The sequence below is a fragment of the Semicossyphus pulcher genome, unplaced genomic scaffold (assembly GCF_022749685.1).
Source record: "Semicossyphus pulcher isolate SPU_LCO1_2020_fin unplaced genomic scaffold, fSemPul1.0.p SCAF_16, whole genome shotgun sequence".
Lineage (NCBI taxonomy): Eukaryota > Metazoa > Chordata > Actinopteri > Labriformes > Labridae > Semicossyphus > Semicossyphus pulcher.
In genome coordinates, this window is record NW_027211670.1 from 3,116,361 (window position 1) to 3,136,522 (window position 20,162).

The 20,162-nt window shown below is 41.9% G+C and overlaps 1 protein-coding gene across 2 annotated transcripts in view; it reads left to right on the top strand.

Annotated features, from left to right (window-relative positions):
* fmn2b (formin 2b) overlaps nucleotides 1–14,452 on the top strand; it is a 30,101-nt gene extending 15,649 nt beyond the window's left edge. For both annotated transcript variants that reach the window (XM_069664976.1, XM_069664977.1), the window contains exons 12-19: nucleotides 2,868–3,014; nucleotides 9,688–9,747; nucleotides 9,938–10,058; nucleotides 10,167–10,259; nucleotides 11,372–11,423; nucleotides 11,847–11,996; nucleotides 12,346–12,427; nucleotides 13,300–14,452. In XM_069664976.1, coding sequence (XP_069521077.1) covers nucleotides 2,868–3,014; nucleotides 9,688–9,747; nucleotides 9,938–10,058; nucleotides 10,167–10,259; nucleotides 11,372–11,423; nucleotides 11,847–11,996; nucleotides 12,346–12,427; nucleotides 13,300–13,326 — 732 coding nt within the window. In that variant the 3' untranslated portion in view covers nucleotides 13,327–14,452. The remainder of the gene's footprint in view (nucleotides 1–2,867; nucleotides 3,015–9,687; nucleotides 9,748–9,937; nucleotides 10,059–10,166; nucleotides 10,260–11,371; nucleotides 11,424–11,846; nucleotides 11,997–12,345; nucleotides 12,428–13,299) is intronic.
* The last annotated feature ends 5,710 nt before the right edge of the window (nucleotides 14,453–20,162 follow it).

Consider the following 20,162-nt stretch of genomic DNA (forward strand, 5'->3'; position numbering starts at 1 on the left):
AGCAGCCTCTAGGTTTTCACACCTTCATGTGAAAACCCCTCCCCCATGCTAGGTCTGTAGAACCGGATGACCACCATTGTTCTTGGGTCAGTCTCAGAAACCTCAGAGGCTTGAAGGGTCAGACGTTCTTGTCATTCTGAAGCTCAGAAGCTCAGAAGCTCTCCACTGCCTTCCAAGAAGGTTGGAGCTGCTGCCGCAGTTCCCTCCAATTCAACAGCTCTCATGGCTTGCTAACAGAGCAAGGTCTCAGCAGCGATGCGAGATCCTGCTGAAAAGATCACGAGTTTACTCAACACAAACTAGTAACCGTAGTTTAGCAGTAGCTTAAAGAGTCTGCTAACTTTTCAAATAAGGACAACAGAGCAACGAAGGACCAGTTTCCCTCCAACTTGACACCAACACAATGACTGCAACTTAACCAGAACCACTGCTCCTCCAGCCTCCTTTCCGTCCATGGTCTGGTAATGTAACAACTGGGCAGAGCTAGAATAACTCACATTACCGGCTAAGCAGGAATGTTTAGTATATTGAAAAGTTTATTGATTTGATTTGTTACCGATTTGTATTGTTGTAAGTCTGTTGAGTCAGGTATTGATTGTAGTTGAGGTTACTTACACATGCTTACACAAAGACATAGTCTGCAATTAACCTCGCTCTTTTCTCTCACAAACAATATTTTGGACTGACCTTTTGACCTTTTGACCCTTTGACCAGACCAAACAGCCAGGAATTAAACCTCCCGGTTCTTTTTCTGGGTCTCGACCCGTCCCATGTGCTCAGTGAAAGTTGGTTGAGACCATAGACTGTATAAAAAGATGGACGACATGACAGCTCTCTAAAAGTGAAGCCAAAACATTTCGGGCGCCCCCTGCTGACTGGCTGCAGTATAGCTCATAAAGCCCGCCTCCTCCATGTTAACAGATGGGACATGAGTCAAACTATAAAATCAAAATACATGCCCGACACATTTTTGTCAAACATGGTTTCTGTCATTATAGCTAGTTATTATCATGCTGATTTATGTCCAAGTGTTCATTTTTCTGTTTAAGTTTATTTTTAATAAGTTATTTGATGCTGTCAAAATGATGACTGACAGCTCTGTTGACAAATTAGGCTCCTGCAGCCAATCAGTTCTGGGTGAGCAGAGGTAGAAACGTAACTAAAACAATCACTACAGTCATTGAAGTTTCCATACCTGTGAACGTTAACCTCAGACCAACACAGAGAAGCTGTTCTGCTGTTAAACACGCCGGCGTGCGCCTATCACACGGGCTATTTTGGCATCAATTACGTACAATGGGAGCAGATGGAGACGCGTTGTCCATCTATATATACAGTCATTGGTTGAGACAAAGGACAGCATTCAGTGGCCATCTTTGAGTCATTTTATGAGTTCTTTGTCTCCCCTATTTGCCAATGAAGCCATGTGGTCTCTTAATGGACACATTTTGATCTCTGCCTGTCCTGAGACAGACACACCCTTCTCTCTCTCTCTCTCTCTCTCACACACACACACACACACACACACACACACACACACACACACACACACGTAAATATTAGCGTTAGTTAGATTACATGTTTCGTGTTTTACTTCTGCTATATTGTCTTTTTGAATAAATCATTGTGTGGAATAAAATGCTGTCTGTTTAATGTTGCACACAAATGAATACTGCTAACCTCTTCTGCGTTTGAACTCTGAATCCTTCAACCTACTAGCTATCAATAATTGTGTTATAGTTATTAAGTTAATTATTAATCAGAGTCTGTATTGATAGTCTAGTATACTTTATGAGACTGAGGTAATTAGATGGTTATTTTCTTAACTTTGTTAAGTGGTGCCCCATACAGAGGTGATTTAATGTAGATTAAATCATATAATTTATATAATTAATAATTATTTTTAATAATTGTTAATTTCTTTTATTGGCCATTTTTAATACCTCCCTGTACCTATGTAGTCTGACTCAGAGGCACAGTCCGGTCCCAACACTTTGAACACTGCCCACTCAGTTTGCATATCCCCAGCCTCCCCCAGGCCTCGACCCTTGGTACAGCATCAGCAGTAATGCAGATATTGAACTGAACCATTGGTGGAATAAGCTGAAAGTTTTTGATTTACCAGTTAAGCTATGCTCTAATCCTCACTTGTGGTTATGAGCTCTGGGTTGTGACTGATAGAATAAGTAGCTGAAATAAGTTTTCTCTGCAGGTGTCTGTAGTCAGACTTAGAGACAGGTTGAGGAGGTCAGACATTCAGAGGGAGGTCAGAGTAGAGCTGCTGCTTCTTCTTTTGAGCAAGTTGAGATGGTTCAATGTTTGACCTGGGACTACCCTGGGGTCTCCTCCCTTTGGAGGCTTTCTGGGCATGTCCAACTGGGAGTGGACCCAGGGGTTGACCCAGAACCGACTGGAGGGATGATATATCTCCCCTGGCCTTGGATCACCCCAGGAGGAGCTGGAAGTCTTTGTTTGGCAGTGGGATGTCTTGATCTAACTTGATCAGCCCGCTGCCACCACGAGGGATCAGTGAGCTTCAGAGCCAGGCTAGCTATTTACCTCTGCTTCCAGTCCTAATGCTAAGCTAACCATGTCCTTCACAGTTCTGATAACACAGTGAATGACTACACTGTCATTGAGCAGCTGCTCTCAGGTCAAGCTTCAGCTCACTGTGAAAAACATACTTCTCATGCTGAAATCAAAGTGTTGTTCATGTTAAAATGGAGGAAAGTTCCCAGAAGTTTGGTGTGAAGGTTTTAAAAACACTGTGCCTGTTTTCTCTCCTAAGTATCTTTGTATCTGACACACTCTTATTGTCTTTTCCTCATGTTGTCTCTTTGACTCACTCCTCTGTGTCTGATGTGCAGGCGCTGCAGGACAGTGAGACGGTGAAGCAGGTTCTGGGTCTGGTTCTTGCCTTTGGAAACTTCATGAACGGCGGGAATCGAACCCGAGGACAAGCAGACGGCTTTACTCTCGACATCCTGCCCAAACTCAAAGATGTCAAGAGCAGCGTGAGTGAACCAAAAAAAGATACAGAGACACCTGAAATAAAGTCACATGCTGCTCTGAATGTTTCTAAATGATGAAATGAACATTACATTGATCTTATTAGCACTCTAGTGTTTTTGCTCAACCTCTTATTCATGGACACATTACATCAGGTTCAGATTTAGAACACAAAGAGGACCCTGACATCCAAAAAAAGTTTACAAGGTCCAGAAAACACGATGAAAACTCTGTTAGAGCCACAAGGAATACATGCACTGAAAAAGCAGGGGTTTAAGGTGTGAAAAAAAAAGAACTGGCACTGGAGACAGGACGACACTGGTTGCTTCTCAAGTCTCTTATTTGATATTTCTTTGTCTTTTGCTCAAACCGGTAGTTACAAACCCGTCATATTGAGGGCCCTCTCAAAGCTCCTATTTGGAGGGAGTTTATTCTGAGGAGTGATAAGCAAGGATACATAAGAGCAGCCTTCAAGGGAGTCTCTGACTGACCGACTTATTAGATATCAGTTAGTTATTGGACGCTGCAGCAGATCAGACTAATGTGAAACTTAACAACATCACCAGAGTTTCATACCACAGAGAGGAAGAAGCAGACCTTAAAACAGACTTTACAGGGCGCCTTGAAACCGACTATAAACAACGTCCGTATAAAGAAGGAATAACGGCTGATTTGTTTTAGGAGTCACCAGCAAACTAAAAATCACTTAATTGTCTGAACATCAAAATAAGCAAAAAATAAATGAATTTCTATTAAATGTAATTTATAAAAGGTCTTTAGTCAGGATCAGTTATTTCCCTGCTAACTTTTAGTACACTTTTTATTGTCATTTTATTCAGTCGCATGTGAGGCGCTGTTTTTACTGGAACCCCTGAGTTCTTGCCAGGTCGCCCTGACATGATCTTTCGCTTATTGTTCTTTCAACCTCGCTTTTCCCAAGTGTACAATTTCCAGATAAACACTCAAAGTGTTTATCAACCTTACGGCCCGAGTATATTGTTCCCAGACCACCATATATGGTTTTACTTGGCAACTGAGCTTCCAGACCTTCCTCTGCTTGATTGGGTTTCCGTACTCATTTCGCCACCACACAGGTTTGATCAGTGCCTGAAACTTTGAGCCTAATTAATAGTTGTCATAGTTCATGACAAACATAACAGTATGTGGGCTGATTAAATCATTAATTCATGATCAGATTATAAGTATTTATAAATGCAAACAATGAATAGGCTAAAAAATCAACAGTGCAAATAAAAAAGGTCTGTATGGTTCTTGGCAGCACACTCTAATCTAAACACAGACTGCAGCCTGTTCTTCATGTGCAGCTGTTTGTTAAACAGGTAACAGGATACAGAGTGGAAAAAAAACACATTTTATTCATCAATCTTACTTGTATTGTGTTACTCCCCAAGCTTGCTCCTGCATTACTCCTGGATTAATCCTGGATTGATCCTAAATTAATCCTGGATAACTCCTGGATAACTTCCGAATGACTCCTTGATGAATTCTGAATAACTCCTGCATAACTCCTACATGAATTCTGTATAACTCCTGGATAACTGCTGAATAACTCCTGAAAAACTTCACGATAACTCCTGGATAAATGCTGAATAACTGCTGAATAACTCCTGAATAACTCCTGGATAACTCCTGGATAACTCCCTAATGACTCCCAGATAACTCCTGAATAACTGCTAAATAACTCCTGAATAACTCCTGGATAACTCCTGGATAACTCCCTAATGACTCCCAGATAACTCCTGGATAACTGCTGAATAACTCCTGGATAACTCCTGGATAACTCCTGAATAACTGCTAAATAACTCCTGAATAACTCCTGGATAACTCCTGGATAACTCCTGGATAACTCCCTAATGACTCCCAGATAACTCCTGGATAACTCCTGAATAATTCCTGGATAACTCCTGGATAACTGCTGAATAACTCCTGAATAACTGCTGAATAACTCCTGGATAACTCCCTAATGACTCCCAGATAACTCCAGGATAACTGCTGAATAACTCCTGCTTAACTCCTGGATGAATTTTGAATAACTCCTGGATGAATTCTAAATAACTCCTGCATAACTCCTGGATGAATTCTGTATAACTCCTGGATAACTCCTGCAAAACTCCGGGATGAATGCTGGATGAATTCTGTACAACTTCTGAATAACTGCTGAGGAACTCCTGGATAACTCCTGAATAACTGCTGAACAACTCCTGGATAACTGCTGAAAAACTCCTGGATAACTGCTGAATAACTCCTGGATAACTCCTGGATAACTGCTGAACAACTCCTGCATAACTCCTGAACAACTCCTGGATAACTCCTGAATAACTCCTGAATAACTGCTGAATAACTCCTGGATAACTCCTGAATAACTGCTGAATAACCCCTGGATAACCACTGGATGACTGCTGAATAACTCCTGGATAACTCCTGGATAACTCCTGGATAACTCCTGCATAACTACTGAATAACTGCTAAACAACTCCTGAATAACTCCTGGATAACTCCCTAATGACTCCCAGATAACTCCTGGATAACTGCTGAATAACTCCTGCTTAACTCCTGGATGAATTCTGAATAACTCCTGGATGAATTCCAAATAACTCCTGCATAGCTCCTGGATGAATTCTGTATAACTCCTGGATAACTGCTGAATAACTCCTGCTTAACTCCTGGATGAATTCTGAATAACTCCTGGATGAATTCCAAATAACTCCTGCATAACTCCTGGATGAATTCTGTATAACTCCTGGATAACTCCTGCACAACTCCGGGATGAATCCTGGATGAATTCTGTACAACTTCTGAATAACTGCTGAGGAACTCCTGGATAACTCCTGAATAACTGCTGAACAACTCCTGGATAACTGCTGAAAAACTCCTGGATAACTCCTGGATAACTGCTGAATAACTCCTGGATAACTCCTGGATAACTGCTGAACAACTCCTGCATAACTCCTGAACAACTCCTGGATAACTCCTGAATAACTCCTGGATAACTCCCTAATGACTCCCAGATAACTCCTGGATAACTGCTGAATAACCCCTGGATAACCACTGGATGACTGCTGAATAACTCCTGGATAACTCCTGGATAACTGCTGGATAACTCCTGGATAACTCCTGGATAACTCCTGGATAATTCCTGCATAACTACTGAATAACTGCTAAACAACTCCTGAATAACTCCTGGATAACTCCCTAATGACTCCCAGATAACTCCTGGATAACTGCTGAATAACTCCTGCTTAACTCCTGGATGAATTCTGAATAACTCCTGGATGAATTCTAAATAACTCCTGCATAACTCCTGGATGAATTCTGTATAACTCCTGGATAACTCCTGCACAACTCCGGGATGAATCCTGGATGAATTCTGTACAACTTCTGAATAACTGCTGAGGAACTCCTGGATAACTCCTGGATAACTGCTGAAAAACTCCTGGATAACTCCTGGATAACTGCTGAATAACTCCTGGATAACTCCGGGATAACTGCTGAACAACTCCTGCATAACTCCTGAACATCTCCTGGATAACTCCTGAATAACTCTTGAATAACTGCTGAATAACCCCTGGATAACCACTGGATGAATTCTGTATAACTCCTGGATAACTCCTGCACAACTCCGGGATGAATCCTGGATGAATTCTGTACAACTTCTGAATAACTGCTGAGGAACTCCTGGATAACTCCTGAATAACTGCTGAACAACTCCTGGATAACTCCTGAACAACTCCTGGATAACTCCTGAATAACTCCTGAATAACTGCTGAATAACCCCTGGATAACCACTGGATGACTGCTGAATAACTCCTGGATAACTCCTGGATAACTCCTGGATAACTCCTGCATAACTACTGAATAACTGCTAAACAACTCCTGGATAACTCCTGCATAACTCCTGGATGAATTCTGTATAACTCCTGAATAACTGCTGAATAACTCCTGGATAACTCCCGAATGACTCCTTGATGAATTCTGAATAACTCCTGCATAACTCCTACATGAATTCTGTATAACTCCTGGATAACTGCTGAATAACTCCTGAATAACTCCTGCATAACTCCTGGATGAATCCTGGATGAATCCTGGATGAAGTCTGTATAACTCCTGAATAACTGCTGAATAACTCCTGAATAACTCCTGGATAACTCCTGAATAACTCCTGGATAACTCCTGAATAACTCCTGGATGAATTCTGCATAACTCCTGAATAACTCCTGAATAACTCCTGAATAAGTCCTGAATAAGTCCTGAATATCTCCTGGATAACTGCTGAATAACTCCTGAATAATTCCTGGATAACTCCTGGATAACTGCTAAATAATTGCTGGATAACTCCTGGATAACTCCTGCATAACTACTGAATAACTGCTAAATAACTCCTGAATAACTCCTGGATAACTCCTGCATAACTGCTGAATAACTCCTGGATAACTCCTGGATAACTCCTGCATAACTGCTGAATAACTCCCGGATAACTCCCGAATGACTCCTTGATGAATTCTGAATAACTCCTGAATAACTCCTGGATAACTCCTGGATGAATTCTGGATAACTCCTGGATAACTGCTGAATAACTCCTGAATAACTCCTGAATAACTCCTGGATAATTGCTGAATAACTCCTGAATAAGTCCCGAATAACTCCTGAATAACTCCTGGATGAATTCTGTATAACTCCTGGATAACTGCTGAATAACTCCTGTATAACTCCCGAATAACTCCTGGATAACTCCTGAATAACTCCTGGATAACTACTGAATAACTGCTGAATAACTCCTGGATTAATCCTGGATTGACCCTAAATTAACCCTGAATAACTCCTGGATAACTTCTGAATAATTCCTGGATAAGTCCTGGATAACTCCTGGATAACTCCTGAATAACTCTTGAATAACTGCTGAATAACCCCTGGATAACCACTGGATGAATTCTGTATAACTCCTGGATAACTCCTGCACAACTCCGGGATGAATCCTGGATGAATTCTGTACAACTTCTGAATAACTGCTGAGGAACTCCTGGATAACTCCTGAATAACTGCTGAACAACTCCTGGATAACTCCTGAACAACTCCTGGATAACTCCTGAATAACTCCTGAATAACTGCTGAATAACCCCTGGATAACCACTGGATGACTGCTGAATAACTCCTGGATAACTCCTGGATAACTCCTGGATAACTCCTGCATAACTACTGAATAACTGCTAAACAACTCCTGGATAACTCCTGCATAACTCCTGGATGAATTCTGTATAACTCCTGAATAACTGCTGAATAACTCCTGGATAACTCCCGAATGACTCCTTGATGAATTCTGAATAACTCCTGCATAACTCCTACATGAATTCTGTATAACTCCTGGATAACTGCTGAATAACTCCTGAATAACTCCTGCATAACTCCTGGATGAATCCTGGATGAATCCTGGATGAAGTCTGTATAACTCCTGAATAACTGCTGAATAACTCCTGAATAACTCCTGGATAACTCCTGAATAACTCCTGGATAACTCCTGAATAACTCCTGGATGAATTCTGCATAACTCCTGAATAACTCCTGAATAACTCCTGAATAAGTCCTGAATAAGTCCTGAATATCTCCTGGATAACTGCTGAATAACTCCTGAATAATTCCTGGATAACTCCTGGATAACTGCTAAATAATTGCTGGATAACTCCTGGATAACTCCTGCATAACTACTGAATAACTGCTAAATAACTCCTGAATAACTCCTGGATAACTCCTGCATAACTGCTGAATAACTCCTGGATAACTCCTGGATAACTCCTGCATAACTGCTGAATAACTCCCGGATAACTCCCGAATGACTCCTTGATGAATTCTGAATAACTCCTGAATAACTCCTGGATAACTCCTGGATGAATTCTGGATAACTCCTGGATAACTGCTGAATAACTCCTGAATAACTCCTGAATAACTCCTGGATAATTGCTGAATAACTCCTGAATAAGTCCCGAATAACTCCTGAATAACTCCTGGATGAATTCTGTATAACTCCTGGATAACTGCTGAATAACTCCTGTATAACTCCCGAATAACTCCTGGATAACTCCTGAATAACTCCTGGATAACTACTGAATAACTGCTGAATAACTCCTGGATTAATCCTGGATTGACCCTAAATTAACCCTGAATAACTCCTGGATAACTTCTGAATAATTCCTGGATAAGTCCTGGATAACTCCTGGATAACTGCTGAACAACTCCTGGATAACTCCTGAATAACTGCTGAATAACTCCTGAATAACTGCTGAATAACTCCTGGATAACCCCTGGATAACTGCTGAATAACTCCTGTATAACTCCTGGATAACTCCTAAATAACTGCTGGATAACTCCTGCATAACTACTGAATAACTGCTAAATAACTCCTGAATAACTCCTGGATAACTCCTGCATAACTCCTGGATGAATCCTGGATGAATCCTGGATGAATTCTGTTTAACTCCTGAATAACTGCTGAATAACTCCTGAGTAACTGCTGAATAACTCCTAGATAACTCCTGCATAACTCCTGGATGAATCCTGGATGAATCCTGGATGAATCCTGGATTAATCCTGGATGAATCCTTGAAATGATGAATGATGAATCACTGAAAACTTCTCAGACTGATGTTTGATTGTTTTGTGTTACAGGACAGCATGAGGAGCCTGCTCTCCTACATGGTCGCGTACTTCCTCAGACATTTTGACGAGGTGACAATTATACTTTAATTTATAATTCATACTTTTATCTGTAGTTAATACTTCTATTATGATGGGGTTAGGGTTATACTTTATTATTATGTTTTATACTATCTGCTTTCCTGTCTGTCTGTCTTTATTCTTATTTATTCTTTATCTGTAAACTGTGTGTGTGTGTGCATGTGTGTGTGTGTGTTTACAGGATGCTGGCAGAGAGACGTGTGTGTTTCCTCTCCCAGAGCCTCACGATCTGTTTCAGGCATCTCAGATGAAGTTCGAAGATTTTCACAAAGACCTGCTGAGACTGAGGAAGGACCTGAGAGGTAACACACACACACACACACACACACACACACACACACACACTAAGTCTTGACAGGTCTTTTGATCAGCATAATTCCTTTCTATTACTTTGTGTGTTGTTTTCTCAGTTTGTACCTCAGAGGTAGAAAAGGTGTGTAAAGTGTCGGACGAGGAGAACCTGCAGCCTTTTAAAGACAAGATGGAGGAGTTCCTGGCACAAGGTGAAAGAGGAAACAATCAAACAATAACTTTATTTAAAAGACACACCTTTACATAAACATGTTATAAAGTAAGGGAGACAGACCACCATCTTTCATGGAGCACAGCTACAATCCTTAACTTCAACACTGTGTGTGTGTGTGTGTGTGTGTGTGTGTGTGTGTGTGTGTGTGTGTGTGTGTGTGTGTGTGTGTGTGTGTGTTTGTGTGTGTGTGTGCGTGTGTGTGTGTGTGTGTGTGTCCATGAGGTCTGAGGCATTTATCATTTTAAATCACGTTTTGTTCCTCTTGTTTCCTCTGTTACCGCCCCCTGCAGTCTGTCAGTGGTACAGCTTTAAACCAGCAGGACTGTGTGTGCATGTGTGTGTGTGTGTGTGCGTGTGTGTGTTTGTGATGATGATGTATGATCAGGTCCCTCCGTGCAGTGAACGTTTCCCCTCCTGCATTGAGCTCCACATTAAACAAATACAGTTATAGACAAACATAGAATATAAGATAATGTGTCAAATATGCAGATGCTCAGATACGGTGTCAATGTAAGATATGATGCAGATGTTAAATGCATGCAGGTGAAGGTTGGAGGTAAGCTTGTCCTGGGTCAGAGGTCATATGACATACAGTCTCATACAGAGCAGCTGTAGTTTTATTCTTTAGAGTTATTTTAAAAACATTTTAACAATATATACAATTATTTATTATTATTGTATATATACTGTACATACTAGACATATTTCTTACTTCTATTTATAGTTCCCATATTTCTTCATGCCTTTCTCTGTGTCAGAGGAGCTGTGATGCCTGAATTTCCCCCTGGGGATGAATAAAGTATTTCTGATTCTGAAGAGTTTCCCTCAGAGCAGCTGTCTGATGACGTTTTACTGTTAGCTTATGTGACACATGTTTGAGGCCAAATGTGATGCTGCAAAATAAAAAGGGACATCTGTTAACCATTTGTTCAACTCTGACCTGTTTCATTCTTAAACTGTTAAATAATTGAAACAAATTGAAATTTAATGAGCTTTACACTGAATCAGAGTGGTACAGATGTGACAAACTCCTCTTGATGATGTTTCTTCTTCTGCTCTGACCGTGTTGTTTTCTTCTTATTCTCTCAGCTAAAAGCGAGCTGGAGACTCTGGAGGCCGAGCTCAGCAGCACGCACAAACTGTAAGAACGAAACTCAAACTTCTGATTCAACACGAGGATCAGATCCAGCGTTTTACTCACATACAGTTATAATGTTAGACAATCAAAGACATCTGAATAATACGCAGCCTGATTTACTGTAATGTAAATATAAACACAAGAAACCATGAATCATATATTTTAAATTATATATTTATTATACTTTAAAGTGTATTTCAATAATATTCATTCGTACATTTAAAATTATAATTAATATTGTTGATTTAAATGAAGAAGCTCCAGCTGTCAGTACATGTGGTGAAGTTTTAAATGTGCTATAAAACCTAAACTGAAGAACACGTGTTCATGTCCTCAGTGACTTTCCAGCTCAGGTTTTAACCCTTTAATCACCTCACATACAGGTGTGAAGGTTATTCAGCTGAACCTGTGTCTGTTTTCTCTCAGCTTCATGGAGCTTACAGTTTCCTTCTCGGTGAAAGCGAAAGCTGGAGAGAAAGAAGTTTCTCCGAACACCGTCTTCAGCGTCTGGCATGAGTTCTCCTCAGACTTCAAGGAGCTGTGGAAGAAGGAGAACAAAGTGATCCTGAAGGAGAGGTACGGAAACACGGGAGGGACAAAACACAGAGGTTTATATCACAGATTACTATAGATCTACTCTTATCAGGATCGATACAGGAGCAGAATGTGCATAAACATGATTTATATGTTAGATTTTAACACCCGGCACCTACTGAGACATAAATGAAACATGTTTCAGATCAAACTTGTACGTCATAAACTGAAGGTAAAGTATCTCACTAAGAGCAGCACAATGGGAATCACAGTCATGAACCTGCACAGCTAGAGGAGTAAACGTGGAACATTAACATAAATGAACCTGAATTCTAACGTAACCATGAACATTTTAACGTTATATTTATTATTCACACGGTGTGTGTTTCAGGTTAAAAGCAGCAGAGGAGTCGTTCCGGCAGGCGAAGGAGAAAGCTTCGTACAGCGTCAAACCCAAACACGCCTCCGGCATTGTGAGTTCACCTTTGACCTTTTAACTGTTGATCCTGAAATCGGTCGATCAGAGAAAATAAATAGTTCATATACTGTATGTATATATTCCTATTTTCCTGTCATAGAGGGTCACATGACTCAGTCTTAAACATGTGGACATGTGAAAAGATTAACATGTGAACAGGTGAACAGGTGAACAGGTGAACAGGTGAACATGTGAACAGGTGAACAGATGACAATGTGAACATGTGAACAGATGAAGGTATGAAAAGATGCAGATGTGAACACGTGAACAAGTAAATAGATCAGCATGTGGACATGGGAATTTGTGAACAGATGAACATGTGAACAGATGAGCATGTGACCAGATGAACTTGTGAACAGGTGAACGGGTGAACAGATGTTCTTGCGAACATGTGAACAGATTAGCATGTGAACATGGGAACGTGTGAACAGATGAACATGTAAACAGATAAACATGTGAACAGGTGAACACATGAGCATGTGAACAGATGACCATGTGACCAGATAAACATGTGAACAGGTGAACACATGAGCATGTGAACAGATGAGCATGTGAACAGGTAAACAGATGAGCAGGTGAACAGGTAAACAGGTGAGCATGTGAACAGGTGAACAGGTGAACAGATGTTCATGCGAACATGTGAACAGATGTTCATGTGAACATGTGAACAGATGCTCATGTGAACTCTGTTTTAGACCTGTTAGCTGAAGAGGAAGATGAGAATAAAGTCAGGAGGTGAAATGTGATTGAAGGCAGCAGAGTCATGTTTTCTGTCCGGTTTCAATCAGAACTTTAATGTTTGTCCTCTTTCACAACAATAAAGTTATTATTTACAACTCTTTAAGATTTAAACTCTGTGTGTTTCAGAAAGCAAAGCTTGGCATGAAGATCTGACTCACAGGATTCATGTTTCTGCACTCTGGTCACCAGCAGAGAGGAGGAGGAGGAGAGAGGAAGTTAGACTTCCTGTTTCATGTGTAAATGTTCCTGTGGGATCACTCTGCTGTCTGATGACTGAATGAAACACAGTGATGGAGATGCTGCTGCTGAGTCACTCTCTCTGTCTCTCTCTCTCTCTCTCTCACACACACACACACACACACACACACACTTACACTGACAGTTATCTTACCCAGCAGTCTCACAAACAGATCACTGTTGTGATGAAGATATAAAGTGTTATTGACCACAGGGGGCAGCAAACATACTTCATGCAGCATCCAGCGATCATGATCGAGTGCATTAATCGGACAGACAAAGACTGATATATATAATGTTGTCTCGATAGAATAAGACTTGTCAAAACGGTATCCATGGTTACCATCACAGCAAGAGGACACACCATCCCTACCTGAGCCCCTTGTCGGTGATTTAAATTTATAGATCTGAACGGTGAACATCACTGTTCTGACTTAAATGCTTCAAACGTCTGATTGTCTGTGATCAGCTGATCAAACATGAACAGCATCACTCACTCTGATATGTTGTTACACTTCCTCCCACATAATAATGATTTATTTACTCTATAATGTGATTATTACATCCATTATTTACCATATATGGTCATCACACTTACATAAACTGGACCATAAGAACAGAAGAGGGCGGAACTAATACAACAAACGCGATGACTCGTTGATCACATGACTCATGATGACGTCTCAGTAAACTTAAACACAGGTGTGATTATAATGTTTAATGATCCCATAACAGATATCAGTGTGAGTGAGTGTGTGTGTGTGTGTGTGTGTGTGTGTGTGTTACCATATGATGAAGGATGTATGTTGAACCACAGTAATGTAAAGTAATAAATTGTTCAGAAAATAACTGAGACACGTTCTGTTTCTCTCTCTTTGATGTCTTCTCTGAACAGGAAGTAAACTCTTACTGTCTCATGTGCAATAACGTGTGTAAACATGTATATGAGGAGGGTGTAATTATTGTAAAATAAAGAATGAATTCTGCAGTATTTTGGTTTCCTGTTCTAGATAAGGTCACAGAGTGAATAAAAGACAGCCATGGAGACACAGTGAACATGTCGTTACAGCTACGTCACATCTACATCACAGCTACATCACATCTACATCACAGCTACATCACATCTACATCACAGCTATATCACAGCTACATCACAGCTACGTCACATCTATATCACATCTACATCACAGCTATATCACATCTATATCACAGCTACGTCGCAGCTACATCACATCTACATCTTATCTACATCACAGCTACATCATAGCTACATCACATCTATATCACAGCTATATCACAGCTACGTCACATCTATATCACATCTATATCACAGCTATATCACATCTACATCACAGCTACATCACAGCTATGTCACATCTATATCACATCTACATCACAGCTATATCACAGCTATATCACACCTACATCACATCTACATCACAGCTATATCACATCTATATCACAGCTACGTCGCAGCTACATCACATCTACATCTTATCTACATCACAGCTACATCATAGCTACATCACATCTATATCACAGCTACATCACAGCTACATCACAGCTACGTCACATCTACATCACAGCTACATCACAGCTACGTCACATCTATATCACATCTATATCACAGCTATATCACATCTACATCACAGCTACGTCACATCTATATCACATCTACATCACAGCTATATCACACCTACATCACATGTACATCACAGCTATATCACAGCTATATCACACCTACATCACAGCTACATCACATCTACATCACAGCTACGTCACATCTATATCACATCTACATCACAGCTATATCACAGCTATATCACACCTACATCACATCTACATCACAGCTACATCACAGCTACGTCACATCTATATCACATCTACATCACAGCTATATCACAGCTATATCACACCTACATCACATCTACATCACATCTATATCACAGCTATATCACACCTACATCACAGCTATGTCACAGCTACATCACAGCTACATCACAGCTATATCACACCTACATCACATCTACATCACATCTACATCACAGCTACGTCACATCTATATCACATCTACATCACAGCTACATCACAGCTATATCACAGCTACGTCACATCTATATCACATCTACATCACAGCTATATCACAGCTACATCACATCTACATCACAGCTACATCACAGCTACGTCACATCTATATCACATCTACATCACAGCTATATCACAGCTACATCACATCTACATCACAGCTATATCAAGGCTACACCACAGCTACATCACAGCTACATCACATCTATATCACAGCTACATCACAGCTACGTCACATCTACATCACAGCTACGTCACATCTATTCACAGCTTCGTCACAGCTACGTCACAGCTACATCACAGCTACGTAACAGCTACATCACATCTACGTCACATCTACATCACATCTACATCACAGCTACATCACATCTACGTCACATCTACATCACAGCTACGTCACAGCTACATCACAGCTACGTCCCATCTATATCACAGCTACATTACAGCTATGTCACAGCTACATCACATCTATATCACTACCAATCTACCAATCGCGGGGTGCTCCACAGCATGCAACTCGTGTGGTTCACCTGCGTCTGTTGTTTGAGAGCGTTTTCGACTGTTGTCTATTGTGTTTTTTATATTTTTCTTGCTTGTGTGTCAATCACCCAGTACAACGACAGTGAGGCCGTCTGTGGACTTTCTTGCACTTCTTTGTGTACTGCTTCTTTAACTTTACACTGACCATGAGACTGGACACGAAGTGGGCGCATATCATGGTGCCTTCCCTGGGAGAATCACCTTAAGTCATGAGTTTCTCCTGTCACTCCGGTCCACCACAGATGGTGTGGTGCCGGTAAATATTCCACCGGAGCTTCACAGACTGGACGTTAAATCTCTGTGTCAGAAAAGAGGGAGAAGAGGTGGAATACGTCGGAGACTCGAGAACAACATAGGCCTCCACTACCACTACCACTACACGTCTATCCACAACAACTTGGATGAACTGGAGGTTGGGCCACAACACAAAGTGAAGGACACCTGCCTACTGGCCTTCATGGAGACCTGGCTCAGTGATCTGGACCGGGACGAGGACCTGTCACTTAGTGGATTCGGCGCTCCATTTCGACTGGGCTGCTCACCGGAGATCACCAACAAGCAAGGGGGAGGCGGTGTGTGATGCTACGTCAACCAGAGGTACTGTAAAACATCCGTGGTTCGGGAGAAGATTTGTACAACCGACATACAGTAGAACTGTTGACCATCTCAATCCGGCCCTTTCACTTGCAACAACTGTTTTTCACTATTGTTTACATCCACCCCTACGCTAACGAACCAGCCGGCGCAATATGCCCGGATGCTCCAAAATTCGTCCTGGGTGATTTTAATTACTGTTAACTAAACAAGACTTTGAGGACGTATGAACAATATGTGACATGTGCCACCACACAGACGAACTCTACCATAGACCTGTGTTATGGCTCAGTGAGTAGTGCTTATAGATCGCTGCCACTGCCGCCTCTTGGATCATCTCATCACAACAGTGTGTATCTCATGCCCCTGTACACACCCGCATTCAGGCGGCTCCCCCGTGTGGAGAAATCAGTGAAATGCTGGTCAGAGGACAGCATCTCTTCTCTTCAGGCCTGCTTTGACTGTACTGTACTGTTTTTAGGATGCATGCGGTGATAATATCAATGATCTTTGTGACACTGTTTTGTCGTACTTCACATTCTGTGTAGACTCCACCGTCCCAACTAAAAGCATTGTTATCCATCCAAATAACAAAGAGCTTAAATCAGTTATCCACAAAAAGAAACTGACCTGTTGTACTGGTAATCCTGTTGAGAAAAAGGCAGTTTCTAGAGAAGTACAAATGAAATAAGGAAGGCCAAGCTAAGGAAAAAGGAAAAAACTGAAGCACAATATAGCAGTGGAGACCTTAGAACAGCCTGGCAAGGTATCAAGACTATGGCCTCCATTAACCATTACACTGAGACCAAAAAATCCTTTAGTGTGAATGGAGTTGACGACTCTGATCTGCCCAACACTTTTAACTCCTTTTCTTACTGCAAGGGTCCAGCAGGTTTTTGTGAATGGACAAATGTCCAAGAGGTCTGTATCAAACACGGGTTCACCTCAGGGTTGTACGTTGTCACCCCTTCTATTTGTCATGTACACCAACAGCTGCACGCTTTCTCAGGAGAACAGGCTTCTTGTTAAGTTTTCTGATGACACTACTCCTGTCCTTACTTCAGGGCTCAGAGTCTGATCATGGTTCTGCATTACCTGAGTTAGTTAAATGGTGCGATGATAATTATTTTGACCTCAATTTGTCCAAAACAAAGGATAAGATCATTGACTTCAGACACAATACTGAACACAAAGTAAGTGTTGTACATGGTGAAGCTGTTCAGATTGTGGAGTGGTACAAATATCTGTGTTTGATTGCAAACTTAGGTTTGATATTAATACAGAGTCTATCGTCAAACAAGGTCAACAGAGAATCTATCTGTTGAGGAAGCTGTACTCTTTTAATGTCGGCGAGAGAATCTTAACTCATTTTTATTGTTCTTTTATTGAAAGTCTTTTAACCTTTTCTTTATTTGTTGGTTCTGGCTTAACCATAAGGGACAAGAACAGCCTGTGGAGCATTGTTAAGGCTTGCTCCAAGATTACTGGAGTCAAACAAAGAGACTTGTGTTCCCTCTGGGAGAATCAGGTGGTAAATGAGATAAAGGTTATTATCAGCCAACCTCTTCATGTTCTGTCTGCTGAGTTCTCATTGATGCCTTCAGGCCGCCGTTATCATGCACCTCTGAGAGAGAGCTAACGTTACTCCAAATCTTTTATTCCTTCTGCTATCAGGTTGTTAACTCAGACGGTAGGCAGATGGCATTCATCAAAATATGCTTACTCCAGCAGTGAGGATGCTAACATGGTTGAGGACATCGTGATGCCAAACATGGATGATAAAAAAGACAACCAGCATGCGCTGGCGTTGTGAGTGCCTGTCAGGAGCTCTGCCTTAATTTTGACATTTTTGTTTAGTTTTTACCTTTTTCTCAAGTCATCTTTTATACTGCACCTTTGCATCCTGACTGTTTTTATTCGCACTTTTATCATATTAATTGTTCAAGCGATCGGGCTCTCGGATTTTAAGGTTTTTTGTTTCCCAGCGTGGACAGCCTGCCAAGGCTAGCATTACCACTGGCTTGTTTTTAGCCCTTAGCTCTGGGAGATAACGCTACGGGAACTGCAGCCACCGGTGCCCCGAGGAGCTACAATCTGCAGAGTGAAGCTGAATCCCCGCAGCGGGTCCACTTGTTGGACCCGTGTCGGTAAGTTTTGCTGCTGTATGCTGCTTGACGTCTTTTCTGTGGCCTGCATCCTCCCTGTCCGCGGCTGCTTTCCACATGTGATCGCTCAAACCTAACTTATACTGCATGCACTTTTAGCCCTGTTTTCATTTTTTTTTCTTCTTCTTAGCCACCACATACCCATGGCCCCACTCATCTCTCCGTCCGGCTGTGGCAGCTGCGCCCGCCTGGCCGATAAGATTGCAGAGCTGGAAGGAAGAATTTATACACTGTACCTCATCCAGGAAACCGAGAAACTCATGGACACCATCACCTTCGGTCCAGCACATGCCAACACCACTCTCCCAGTGCATGATACCACGGCTCACTGTCCCACTGCTGTTGCCCCTCCTCCAGCCACCGACCATGAGGACTCCTGGTCACGGCGCGGGGCTAAGCCAAAATCTCAAGCTCAACTCCAGCCCATAACGAACCCTGGTCTCTGGTCGGTGCTAGCAGCAGGAGAGGGTGCCGTGCTTCTCATGCACCTCCTTGAAATCGCCATAACATCCATCTTGAGAATAAATACAATATCCTTGACATGCACAATTTCCCTCTCCAGGCTGCTAGCTCCAAGCTTCCTCCTCCACCTCCCTCCTGTGAGTCGCCCACTTCCCTGCCACCTCCGATCTGTCCACCAGACACTGCTGAGCTCTCCTCCTGCGCCGGAACTCGCCGCTCTATACCGCACTGCACACCAACACCGCAGCGAGCTCCGGCCACTCTCTCTGTCCGTCCCTCGCCTTTCCCTCCTCCGTCAGCATGGATAAACACTCCCGCACCGTCAAGTCCTTCTCCATCCACGCATACGACTGCTAGACCACACTTAAAATCTCCTCTGCCCCTTTTCTCCCCGACTACATTGATAGTCGGGGATTCCATAATCAGGAACATTTGTTTCTTTAACGCTGCAACCCACTGTTTCCCTGGAGCTACGGTCCCCGACATCCCTTTAAAACTTCCATGTCTGCTGCGCACTCTCCTTGCCTCTATCCAAAGAATTATAATCCATGTGGGAATACTTTTAAAGATTTTAATATGAACAACCTCATCCAGATCCAACCCAGTCATGCCCATAAAGGCTCCCAGCGCAAGTTTATTTATAATTCCACCTCTGCCAACTCCATCCCATCCCTGTCGACTCAGCACCGCACCTCTGCTTCCTTATTACCACACCACAATAAAAAGCATGTGAATTCACCAACCTCCGTACCCTACCCAAATGTTCCCATCCTATCAAAAAACACAGTATGAAACTTGATCCGTTCAACACCCGCTCACTTAGCAACAAAAGCCTCATCCTCAATGAATTCATCACTGACAATAAACTTGATTTTCTCTGTCTCACTGAAACCTGGCATCAACTCA